General features: G+C 40.0%; 2 protein-coding genes and 1 long non-coding RNA gene across 3 annotated transcripts in view; 2 read left to right on the top strand and 1 right to left on the bottom strand.

Moving 5' to 3' along the window:
- LOC134800075 (serine/threonine-protein phosphatase alpha-2 isoform) overlaps positions 1-5,360 on the top strand; it is an 82,525-nt gene extending 77,165 nt beyond the window's left edge. Inside the window, exons 7-9 of the mRNA XM_063772541.1 lie at positions 301-439; positions 2,548-2,743; positions 2,840-5,360. Coding sequence (XP_063628611.1) covers positions 301-439; positions 2,548-2,551 — 143 coding nt within the window. The 3' untranslated portion in view covers positions 2,552-2,743; positions 2,840-5,360. The remainder of the gene's footprint in view (positions 1-300; positions 440-2,547; positions 2,744-2,839) is intronic.
- Positions 5,361-5,917: 557 nt separating this feature from the next.
- Positions 5,918-13,098, bottom strand: LOC134800112 (putative odorant receptor 85e). The gene is made up of 8 exons (XM_063772586.1): positions 12,525-13,098; positions 10,845-10,970; positions 9,875-10,107; positions 9,723-9,756; positions 8,724-8,902; positions 7,762-7,851; positions 6,818-6,973; positions 5,918-6,006 (listed from the first exon to the last, which is right to left on the bottom strand). Exons 1-8 carry the CDS (start codon positions 12,988-12,990, stop codon positions 5,953-5,955), a joined length of 1,338 nt encoding a protein of 445 aa, XP_063628656.1. The 5' UTR covers positions 12,991-13,098; the 3' UTR covers positions 5,918-5,952.
- The window catches only part of LOC134800119 (uncharacterized), a 66,960-nt gene continuing 62,670 nt past the window's right edge, over positions 8,966-13,255 (top strand). The window contains exon 1 of the long non-coding RNA XR_010145503.1: positions 8,966-9,094. This is a non-coding gene — a long non-coding RNA (uncharacterized LOC134800119). The remainder of the gene's footprint in view (positions 9,095-13,255) is intronic.

Here is a 13,255-nt window from a genome sequence, read left to right as displayed (position 1 = left end):
ACCACTGTCTCTCATTTCTAAGTTTGGTAACTCTAAGATACTTACTTCGACCGCGGTCCTCGTACAGTCACCTGCAATAATATCTTACACAACGAAGGCCGCCAAAATATCTGACACGATCTTATTTGTAGAGCCATTATTATGGCTCTATTGCGTGTCACATTTTTTTGCGGCCTTCGAAGAGTAACATATTATTGCAGGTACATACATAGCTAACATAGCTCGTTGAATTGTTTTTGTTTAATAAGATGCTGTGTAGGTAAAAAATATGTTTGCTAATAATGTTTTCATGTATTCCAGGTGCCCTGATGTCTGTGGACGAGACGCTGATGTGCTCGTTCCAGATCCTGAAGCCGGCCGACAAGCGCAAGCTGTACTCCGGCCTCAACATGGGCCGCCCCAACACCCCGCCGCGCGCGCAGCCCAAGAACAAGAAGAAGTGAGTACGCGCACAGTTAAACCGTTCACCGCCGAACATGTTCAGCGCCGACTGTAGCCCAATATCAACCTTCGTGCATTTTGACAAATTGCACGATATCGCGTCGCGCACGATAGGCGTGGCTTTCAAAGCATGAATCTAGTATATATAACTGGATCTGGCATGAGGGGTAGGGTCTTAGAGTCGGACCAAGAAGTCTGCAGCGGATTTGATAGCCCACGCAGTGCAAGTGTTATTTTAAACGTCTAAAGTTTTATGAAATTATGACGTATAAATAACACTTGCACTGCGTGGGCTATCAAATCCGCTGCAGACTTTTCTTGGTCCGACTCTATGTATCTTTCAGTAGGAGTAGTAGCGAAAGCGCTATTATTGTTTATCCTTGTCACAGTCTCACATTATTTTTTATTCCCCACCATATGTATTATGGTGGGCAACAAATAAATTCGACCAATCATAGTGTCGCATTGCGTATGTTTTGTCCCTAACGGAGGCACGCGTATACCACTTCTATAGGATCCTACCTTCTATGTTTCAAACGGATATTTAACGTGTAACGACTGTGGGGGCCAAGCACATACCCCTGTTTATTCGTGCGAACTCTATAGTCTATCTTTACGTATTTAAATAAAAGTAAACAAAATCTACCCTCAAATGGCTCCTTAAGCCAGTTGAAGGTAGATGGAAACATTACATGATCAAATAATGTAGGTTGAAGTCAGGTCGTTGACACGACACGTCGTGACTGATCCAGGCGGTTTTGTGTTTGATTGGTTAACCAATAAATGTTATAACTACCCGAAAATGCACAAATTGTTTGTTTACTTTTATTTAAATACCTAAAGATACAGAGTATAATGTGAATACATGTGGCAACATCACAGACCACCTCAACTATAAGACGGAGCACATAAGATAATCCAGGTCACCACACGTAAGCGCTCCCGTACTAATTTAGTGTGCATAAAAGCAGCATTTAAGTAAACTAAATGAAACGCCCATTCTGCTTAAACCCTTGTCGATGATAATGAATGAAATGAATGAAAACATTTATTTTCAGGCAACTATTGGCCCATAGATAAATACCTTAAAACTAGCATACATATTATTACAAAATATATAATAAACATAATAAACATAGTTTATAAGCTGGCTAAGTAACTATCATTAAAACTGCTTTTGCCATTTTTATTCTTATATTTTGACATTTACCAAACAATCGTTGCAGTTACATTAATTTTCTGACAGATTGCATTTGTTTTTCAACTCGACAAACATGTTTTATATGTTACAGTTTAATTACAAAATTTTATGAGACCTCTCGCTTAAAATTATAGTCCCTATGACAGTTCCTTCAAGTCTCTTTTGGTTGGGCTTAATATAAGAAAATTATTAAAGAAATATGTTTTAACGATATATCTATGATGTAAATGTTGTATTTCTAAATAAAATAATGTTCTAAACTTTAAAAAAATATCTAAATAGAAATATTTTACGTGACAGCTAGGGTAGTTCGCTAGTAACTGGCCACCGGCCAACAACTGGCCACCCTAAACTAAAAATGAATTCTATTCACCTTAAACAGAATTCATTTTAATAAGGTTTATATAACTGGCCAGCCTTCAATAACTAGCCACCTTAAAAATGAATTCTGTTTATAGGTGAGTAGAATTCATTTTTAGTTTAGGGTGGCCAGTTGTTGGCCGGTGGCCAATTACTGGCGAATTACCCTACTACATTTCAAAAATTAACTGTCATAGGGATCATCATTCGACGCGAGAGGTAGAGTAACCCGACAATAGGGTATTATAGCTGTATCCAAAATAAATTATTTTACACCATGCACGAAATAAAGCACCAGATAATTATTATAAAAACACAGATAGGAGTTATTTATAAACACAAGTTCTATTTAATAATCGGATAGAAATATAAAAAGTAGGTGAGTTGACCGTGACGTCACGATGTAATGTTTCATATAAATTCCATATTAGCAAATCGTTTTGACAGTTCTAAAAAAGTAACTGATTTGACTAGTAGGAAAATACCCTATTTACGGTCTTTTTACTTTTTTCTCATTAATCATACTCATTGTATTGTCCCCGCAGCTAACCGGCTGTGCTCGTGCGCGCCCGCATGGACCGCTCCCTCCGTGTGCTCTATTGGCATCCCGCGACCCCGGCGTGTGCCAAACAACCCACCAGGGTCTACACTTCACCTGGGCATTCACAAACAAAATCACTCCTACATACCACCCTGTATATACAGGGTGACCGACACCATATGCCACCCTGTATTATACAGGTTGACCATACATGCCACCCTGTATTATACATGGTGACCATACATGCCACCTTGTATTATACAGGGTGACCATACATGCCAACCTGTATTATACAGGGTAACCGACACCCAAGTTATTTTATTTGTCAATGTCTACCCTCTTAGAGAGCGTTCTTCTTAGATATAACCTCGGATAACGATCCGATAGTTTATAAGCGTTAGGCCTAGCCTTCGAGCCTAAGTCGTTTTCTAGCGTTGACTGTCTCTCGGCGTAGTTAAACCTCCTGCAGGCGACTCATTCGTATTTAACCGTCAATAGAGTGCACTTTTCATTGTATTTTTTACTTATGGACTTTCCATTATTTTTTTTTAATGTTTTTAAAAATGAAATTCTAGCAATCAAGTCTTATTTACCAGTACTCTGTTGCGTTGTTCGTTATTGCGGTCGTCTTAGAGTTCAATATTGCTCGCATTGACCAACAATTGCTGGAAAATTGTGTTCGGCGTTTAGACATGAGCATACGAGATTGCAAATCGTCAGTGTTGCCATCCTTTCCGTATTTATTTGTCTTGTCTGTGGCGATTTGTGTAACGACCTTCTTTCTTAAAGGCTTAAACTCTTGAAAGAGATTTTATTTACAATAATGTTATACAGGGTGACATGGGATACCTACCTGATCAAGTATTGGAAAGGTTTTGTTAGTTTTTTTTAATTGTTTACGATACATTTGAGAATAAAAAACTTATTTGTTAAGTTTCCGTTGTAAGGGCTATAATAATTTGTTCATGTTAACTATCGCTTTGAATTAGTAAAAATTAAATAGTGATCACGACTCAAATGTCATCCTGTATAACATAGCTAAGCCAGTGTCGCGCGTAGTGATAAATTTATTTAAAAAGCAGTAATGTACGGCCCGGGTTCCCTGCGTAATTTAAAATGTGGAAGAATGTCTCGTGAATACAAAATAAAATGTAATTGTCTGTGCGTATGACTGCGTATGTGTGTGTATTCAATATCCAACTGGTTAATGTAAGTTAGTGCGATCTACGTTGACACTGATATATCGTTAAACTGAACGTCAACCCTTTGGTCGCTAAGGACGTCAAAAGACGCGCGCGGCTACAGCCCAATATCAACCTTCGTGCTCTATGACAAGGTTCAATATGGCGTTCAAAGGGACTAAATTAGTTCCATTGGCTGACATTTTTTAACCTTTTCGACGCCGTGTCAAACACAAAAGCTGTCACTCGGACGCCACGTCACCGAAGTGTCAAAACTGAAATTGAACTTTATGCATTGTTGCTCTGTGGTCTGTGACCGATTAATCTGTCTTTGGCGTTGAATCTGCGGTGCGGATATATCGGTCATTGGCGTCCAAAAGGTTAAATACTATGACTGTATCAAACAAGTATAAGGCTCTCCTTATAGGAAGCTGTTAACAAGCCTATGTCACATAACATTATTATTTTGTGTTTGTTACAAACGCAAACAAATCTTTGCTAATTTTTGTCTGTATAAAACACAAATGACAAAAATAATGACAAACGATTATCAACAGCTTATTGGACAGACGTTTATTAATAACGCCATAAATGAGTATTATAACAATGGAAATAATAATTTCTAAATTTACTTGAGGTCAGGAATGGAACTTCACGATATAACGCACTGTGGAACGCCGCCATACTTGTGTTGATACATGTGAATTTTGTTTTTCGATGATAACTTTTCATGTACACAAAGATTTGTACAATTTGGTCGGGATAGTCCTGAACAGATTCCCAAGAACAGAACAATCTCATGTAACAAGTATGGCGTCGTTCCACAGTGTGACGTCACGAATACCAGTGTCAGTGTTGCCCCGCGTCGGTCTGATCTCTTATACTAATCGGATTAGTGCCCCAACACGATGGAGATTATTTAGTTAACTAATGGAGCGATTACACTCGTCACTTCGCTGTACAGATGTAGTGCATAATTATTTTCCATCGTATTTTCACGGAAACGTACGAACGTGTCTTGCTACAAAAGCAAGACACGAGACATTTCAGTCAGTTACGGTTAAAAAGGTACTGAGGTTGACTGAAGTAGCATGACAAATACGAACGTTTCCGAGACAATACGAAGGAAAACAACAGCATTACATCTGTATGTTACATGTGTATATAAGATTACGAATGTCAGTGCGACCTCGGTTCACATCAAGGACCTTTCTTAAAGCCGTTACAGACGGGCGTACCGGACTGCGACCTTCCGGTTAGCATATCTCTTTCTCTCACTTATAGCTGCGTCCTTAACGGACCTTTCACACGATCGGACTGGACCAGAATCGCGGTCGGGTATGCCCGTCCGTTACGGCCTTAACGTTGAATTTGTTTCTTAAGGCGATGGGATTTGTGTAAACGCGTCATTATCCGATAGTAACCGAGATCAGTATATAAAAGATCGATGACAGAAATGTAATGATAATATTGGAAATAATTGATAAAGTATAATAAGTAGTAAGCATAAATAATTTAAACGACGCATAGTATGTTGAAGGCAGAACAAACCGTCCCCCGTATAGTGGTCGGACTTAGCAACTGATGTAGTGCTTTTAGCAATAAACTCTTATACAACCTTAAGCTGTATAATTTCGATAAGCTGATGTGTAAACGTTTTTTTAGATAAAACATTTGTTAAGTCTCTTTGAAGGTGTTGATGCTCAACCCTCTCACTGCTATTTGACATAGACTGATATTAACGTCATGGGTAAAAGAAAGTTCTAAGAAACAACTCACGAAAGGCTTTACATTTGAGGCATTTTCAATGATAATTTTATTCATAAAAACGTTTGTACTAAGCATCGTTCGCTGTGTATAAACACATGTCATATTCATCTCGCTGAAGATACGGCGTTTAGATTGGTTTTAACCCTTTCAGCGTTATATGCCATCTAAGACATCACTTACACACTTTGCCACCGTAAAGTGTCCTTGGTACTGCCATAACTCTTGACGACTTTAAGCGTCCTTGTCGTTGAAAGGGTTAACCTTATCCACCGATTGTGAAGGTTTGTATAAGACGCGCTATAGCAACTGAATGTCTTTTCTTTTATGCGCTCAATTCGGGGCTACCTGCGATTCGTGTATGAACAAGAATTGTATATTAATTTCGTAAATAAAACACTTTCCGAATTATGATGGTTTTATTTTGTGCTTTTCTATTACATAATTTAAGTTGACTAGAGCTAGTGATTGATTTTGTCTAGGAGTGTGTAGTAGGAGAAAGAAGTTTTGATTATCTGAAAAAAAAAAACTACTTAATTACTGGCCACCCTAAACTAAAAATGAATTCTATTCACCTAAACAAAATTCATTTTAGTATAATATGGCTAGTTATTGAAACCTTATACTAAAATAATTCCATTTTAGTGTAGGGTGGCCAGTTATTAGCCGGTGGCCAGTAATTAGCCGGTGGCCAGTAATTGACGATTTACCCTACTAAAATTGAATTTTTATATTTTGCAAGGATAAAAACATATTTGTAACCGATTACTAAATGTGCCTATTCCCATCTATGCCCGGCAGGGACAAATGGGAATACACCAAGTACTGCATGTATGTGGTCAATCTAGGGGCAAACAGGATGTCATGTAGAAAATAATTGGCGACTATGTAAAACAAGGCTATGTATGGTAACCTCAAATCTTGTGAAAATGTGAAGTCTGGGCAGGCGTGGCTCACTCCGCGATTTCGTCGCGTCGCTACAAGTGCATGCGGCCACACCAGTGTTGGTGTCTAGCAGTAGTAGTTGCCGCGCACTGCTATGGAACGGACGCCTGCACTGCACGCTCAGGCGCTTGTATCTCTCGTAATAGACGCGTTTTGTTAGAGAGTGAACCTTCTGTACCTAGTACTATTTTTTAATTCTGGAGTCTGAGAATATTATAGGTAGGGTCAAGGAGGGAACAGTGGCTCGGTAGAAAAAGGCCGGGTACCGTGGCTCACTCAACCTAATTTCAACACGAGAGAGGCGATATTTGGGCGACTGAGCCACTGTTTGAGCTTGAGCCATTGTTTCCGCCTTGACCCTACTCATCAACGCATGCTTACAACAACAAAGGTATGCAGATCCATGGTGAGGAACCGGCCGGCGCGCATGGTGACCGGGCGCTTGTTGGCCACCAGGATGTTCAGCAACAGGCGCCGCGCACGCACGCCCATGGCGGGCCACGTGCTTTGGTAAGCGGCTGTGGACACGCGACTCGCCTGGACACGTACAGACAGGTTTTTTTTTTGTGTTTCAATAGTTATTTGTTTTACAAGGGGACAAATTGTTGTTACAGCTCGGACTAATTTGATACACGAGCAAGCGAAAGATTCCAAAATTGAACCAGGAGCGTAAAGGTTAAACAAATTTTGCCACCGAGTGAAACACAAAAATTTTCACCACACCAAGGCGAGAGAAATTATAACCGTAAAAAACAAAATCAAATCCAAATGAACTTTATTAAATATTTATCATTCCAAATCATAATTTAAAGGTAAATTCTAGTAGCCAACATAAGGAAACAACTCAAAATTTGCATCAGATTACTTTGCCTCACATGTGGATAAAATGCAAATTTCTTATCAGTTTTTGAACAATCAAGGGAGCCTTTAGCCGTTGGTGTAGTGAAAACTAACAAGGACCTACTCTATTCGTACACACTATCACAACAGTAAGAAATCTTATTGGCGAGAGCCGCGTATCAAAGTCCAATAAACACCAAGCGTTTGGCGCCCATAGCGTGCCACGCGCTTTGGTAAATGGCTTGAACTCAGCATGATGCTGGCGACTTCTAGCGTTGATCTTGACTTTGGGAAGTTAGTGATTATGAAAGAGATGCCTCCTAATTTTACAGCTGAAATAGATGGCGCTGTGGTTTGAGGTCACTGAATGGTCAAACTAACTTGCCGCATAATCTACGAAGCCGTGCAGCGCCATCTACATCAGCTTTAAATTTGAAGCACAAATATATGGAGTGCCTTAGATTAGATATATGGAGTTTACTTACCTGCAAAATGATTTGATTGCCAAAATAGCAATAAACAAAGATATCCAAAGCTACAGCGGCAAGATATTCCACAGTAGTCAATTCAAATTTCTGTAACAATAAATACATATTTGCACATAATTTGTAATGTGATGATAGTCTGTTTATGCTTCAGAAAGTCATAATCAGATCGTGGTAATCCGTAGTTTCATAATGTTTAGGTACAGTCTAATTTTCGTCTTGATTCTTAGGTGGCTCGACCTACATATTTATGTGAAAAGTCAAGAATACGAAGTCACTGGTAAAATTTCAAATTATTTATTTCAGTGTGTCTGCGGTTTATCATGTAGCAACATACATACAATACTACTTGAAGATCAGTAAATGTGGCAAACTTCCAGCAACCTTCGAATTTACCCTAATAAATGACCTTTAGATGTTATCTCTCTCTTACTCACCACACTAACCGCATAAAGAAGAGTGCAGAGATACAGCGTGACCTGGACAACCCTGAGAGCCAGTAACGGCGACATGAAGGCTTCGAACTTGTTCTTATATATGACGTTATCTACTTATCTCGCTCCCACTTACCACTATCTGCGTACAGAAGAGTGCAGAGATGCAGCCTGACCTGCAGAACCCTCGGAGCCAGCGGCGACAGGAAGGCTTCAAACTTGTTCTTATACCCTGATGTTATCTACTTATCTCTTTCCCACTTACCACACTAGCCGCATAAAGAAGAGTGCAGAGATACAGCGTGACCTGGACAACCCTCAGAGCCAGTAACGGCGACTTGAAGGCTTCGAACTTTGTTCTTATATATGACGTTACCTACTTATCTCGCTCCCACTTACCACTATCTGCGTACAGAAGAGTGCAGAGATGCAGCCTGACCTGCAGAACCCTCGGAGCCAGCGGCGACAGGAAGGCTTCAAACCTGTTCTTATACCCTGATGTTATCTACTTATCTCTTTCCCACTTACCACACTAGCCGCATAAAGAAGAGTGCAGAGATACAGCGTGACCTGGACAACCCTCAGAGCCAGTAACGGCGACACGAAGGCTTCGAACTTGTCCTTGTACGTGGCGACCACTTGGTAGACGCGCGCGCATTCGCGCAGCGCGTCCACAGTTGCTGCATCGAACTCGGAATCGTAGATATCTGGTGACATAAAAAATAAGGAACTCTAGGCACAGAATAAATAATACTATATAGGTAAAGAAGACGACCGGTCTGGCCTAGTGGGTAGTGACCCTGCCTATGAAGCTGATGGTCCCGGGTTCGAATCCTGGTAAGGGCATTTATTTGTATGATGATACAGATATTTGTTCCTGAGTCATGGTTGTTTTCTATGTATTTAAGTATATATATATATATATATATATATATATATAAGCTCCAGAAGGCTTGTGTTGTGGGTACTCAGACAACGATATATATATATATATATATATATATCGTTGTCTGAGTACCCACAACACAAGCCTTCTTGAGCTTACCGTGGGGCTTAGTCAATTTGTGTAAAAATGTCCTATAATAATATTTATTTATATTTAATATTTAAGACTCGCTCTCTAACAAAACGCGTCTGTTACGATCAGGACAGATATGGCCGCCAGGTGGCGACACTGGCGACAGCGCCATGCGCGGCTTATGGCTAGCCACCAAAATTGGTGTGGAACGGATGTACTTGTAGCTACCTGTTGCAAAGCGACGAAATTGCGGAGTGAGCCACGCCTGCTCTAGGTCTATACCTTGCAACAAATGGCATTCGATTTTCTATGTATTGCAGCAATTGATCGATCGATTGAATTCATTGCACCTCCTATTAGTCGTCAATGCGTCAAAAATTGTATCCAATTTGTTGCAAGCTCTAGAGCCCTTAAACGCGCAAACTGTGGATACAAACACAAGAGAAGAAGAAACTTGAGGCTTTGTGGCTTAACCTAATGGTTATGAGTGCGAGTAACACTTAACTTACCAAACCCGTTTCGCTGATCCAAAAAATGGGAGGTCTGCGTAAAACAAGATAAATGTAAGTATCTATGTGTATTCTTGGAACAACTATTAGTTATCAGTAGCCCTTTTTTGAAGTAATTAATGGCTCTTGCATACGTACGGGTAAATACTTACTACTTTCTTATCATAATGATACTTCGAATCTCCCAAGTCTGTCTTGCTGTAGATATAGTTGTGTCGCTCATCGTCCACAATCTCGCCGGCATAGGCCCCTGCATTTTGCAGTAACAGGACCTTGTATCGAAGTCCACTCTGTAGCAGCCCGGTGTAGCGTGCGTTTCGCACGCTGCAGCAGAGCAGGTCCAGTTGACCGCAGAGGAGGATGGAGTTTGTGGCGAAGAATACCCCTGGAAAAATACATTGTACCTAACCGAAGCAACTTACAAACTTGCAAAGCACTTAGAGAGAAGGGGAGAGGATCGTGCCTTGAAGAGAGCGTAATTGGGACAATAACGAAATGGGAGACGCCCGATTGGACGTCCTAGGTATCGCTGGAACGACGTAGTAGCTCAAGACCTGCTCAACCTCGGCCATGGCGAGTGGCGAGAGCTGTCGCAAGATCGAGAGGCATGGCGTGATCTGAGTCGTTTCGTCACCGTTGTACTTAGTAGTAGTAAACAAAGCAAGGGAAAAAGTGAGTTGGTTAGTATAGTGATCAGTTAATTATGTCATCTCATCACATCATCGTAGCAAAATATCTCGTTCAAAGATTTTCATACTTAGCTTACTTGAAATGGTCTTTTTCGATCAAAAGTTACGCACTTCTGCGCGCATCCATTTAACCTGACTTAAAAACCCAAAAACATTAAATCGGCGTACAGCAGGTTAACTTCTGGTAGGTAGTTAGCGGGCGGCCGATAGACAAGGGCAGAAAGGACTATTTACCACCATTTACTACCACCATTGGTAGAACATTTTATACCGGTGTACCTAAGCTGTACACCGTTGAACTACTGATAGGTAAGTAGCTAGCGGGCGGATGATAGGACAGGAATCTAGCCACCATAGGTAGAAATTGACGTGCAGGATATTTTTCAGCTGATGTGATAATATTAGTTATAGCGGAAAGGGTTATATAGTTGACCTAGCTGTCCAACGGCGAGGCCAACGAAGCCCTGTGCAAGACACTGCCACAGAAACGCCATTAGCACGTACGGGGTCCGCTCAGCATCCATATACGCCCAGCTCTGCAAGGGCTGATGTGTCCACACTGCGAAATAAGTAAACTAGAACTAGTGCGAAATAAGTTTTTGCCAAAAAATTTCATTTTTGGTACAAGCTTTTATCGCTTACTGTACTTTTCTTACGACAGACAACTAATACTCATCGAGACAATTCTAAAAACCCCTAACACAATTAGGTTGCGTTGTTTCATCACGGAGTTCCTATGGCCACCTCCTGTCTCCATCATCAGATCAGTTCGACAGTACCATATTATTGTATTGTCATCAGAACTACATACAGCTGCCAATTTTCATGACGCTACGAGCCTTGGAAGATGGTTAAATTAGTTACCTTAGATTCCATTACATGTTAGTTACATACATACAGGTCGAGATTTCCTATGGCCACCTCCTGTCTCCATCATCAAATCAGTTCGATAGTACCATATTATTGTATTGTCATCAGAACTGCATACAGCTGCCAATTTTCATGACGCTACGATCCTTGGAAGATGGTTAAATTTATTAGTTACCTTAGATTCCATTACATAGTTAGTTACATACAGGTCGACCTAATAAAAGCTTGTTAAAAAGTTTTTGGCAAAAATTTCATTTTTGGTACAAGCTTTTATCGCTGACTGTACTTTTCTTACGACAGACAACTAATACTCATCGAGACAATTTTAAAATTCTTAACACAATTAGGTTGCGCTGTTTAATCACAGAGTTCCTATGGCCACCTCCTGTCTCCATCATCAGATCAGCTCGAATCGTACCATAATATTGCATTGTCATCCGATTTATACATGCATGCAAAATTTCGAGAATGTCGGCGTGGACCGTGGACGCGTTCATAAACGATTTAAACGAGGTAACAGCATAGCAATAGACATTCACATGCCACCAGATATCACGAATTTATTCTGTCGGAAAACTGAACTTTGTGGCCTTTGTCTGCGTCAAGTGCCAACTTTACGTTGTATTAAAAAAAATTACAAGCTGTATTTTATTTTTCCCATGAAATGTGATTCGACGCTGCACACAGCGTACAGCATCTATCGCGATCTATGAACTCAAAACAAAAACGGCCGTTTTAAAACTAGTTTGATGTATTCTAAAGGTAGGTACTTAAATACAAAATACAGTACGTAGCGGCCCCCTTTTTTAAATACCTTTCGTTAAATTTAAATAATCACGATTATGTAGCAGTGGCTAGTGTGCACGTTGATGGGCTTTTGAGGATCTACAGATAGCACAAGTGTATGCAATAAAATAAGTTTAGTTCTACTTATACCTACTGGCGCTCGAATTGGATTATCAAGACTAGGGTTGAAAAAACCCGGAAAATTCCCGTTATTTCTAAAAGCCATGTTAAGTTTAATTCGGAAAAAACAATGTCACTTAGTTTATATATTTTGTGAAAATGCCTATTGACTTTGACGCTGTAGTTAGTTAAAAAAAGTTTCATTTCTTTCCCAAAAAAACTGAAAAAAAAAGAAAATTTCAAAAAGTCCTGAAAAAAACGATTTGAGATTTTCGAGAATTTTCAACCCTAACCTAGACATCGGATAACAAGACTATAAAATTAATTAGATACTTACAATGAAGACCCATAGGCAGAACGACATATACGGTCACACTAAACAACGCACAAGCCGTATACCCATACGCAAACTTCTTCGCTGACGTATAACTACCCTCCATCGTCATATTCGTCAAGCCCCTCGCCGAATGGAACTTGAAATTCAGATTCATAAATTTTACTAAGTCATACAACTCTTCTCTGTATAAAGCAAAGTAAATTACGACGACAAGTGATACTATCAAGGGTAAACCATCAGCTAGCTTATCCAAACTACCCATAATATCAACCCATTCTGTGTACAAATTCACGATTAATGCTATCGGAAAGTTTAAAAGCACAAAGAGAACTAAAGCAAAGTAGATATTGTTTAATATTATCTTAAATTCACTGTCGGTGTTGGGAAACCATTCCCAACAGCCAACGATTTTTAATGGCAGTTGTATGAAGTGGGTGTAATCGGATATTTGATCTTTGGCGGCCATTTTGATGACTGATCGTGAAATGGACGCCGCTGATTATGAAGGGCGTTAAATACTGAGGTTTTTAATTAAGTATGCAAACCTAAAGGCGTTTCCTCACTAGGGCTATGTAACACAAAGCGTCTTAGGGTCGGTTGCACCAAACCGTCTGTCACCGTTAAAGCAATCGCAAAATTTTATTGTATATTATGGGAATTTTCATAGTAGGTACTCTGTAGAGTGATGTTGATCAGTCTGTTAAGTGTGGTTGGTGCAACTGGCCCTTAGA

Source organism: Cydia splendana, chromosome 19 (assembly GCF_910591565.1).
Source record: "Cydia splendana chromosome 19, ilCydSple1.2, whole genome shotgun sequence".
Classification (NCBI taxonomy): Eukaryota; Metazoa; Arthropoda; class Insecta; order Lepidoptera; family Tortricidae; genus Cydia; species Cydia splendana.
The sequence above is the reverse complement of the archived record's forward strand: the minus strand, read 5'-3'. Positions and strand labels throughout refer to the sequence as shown.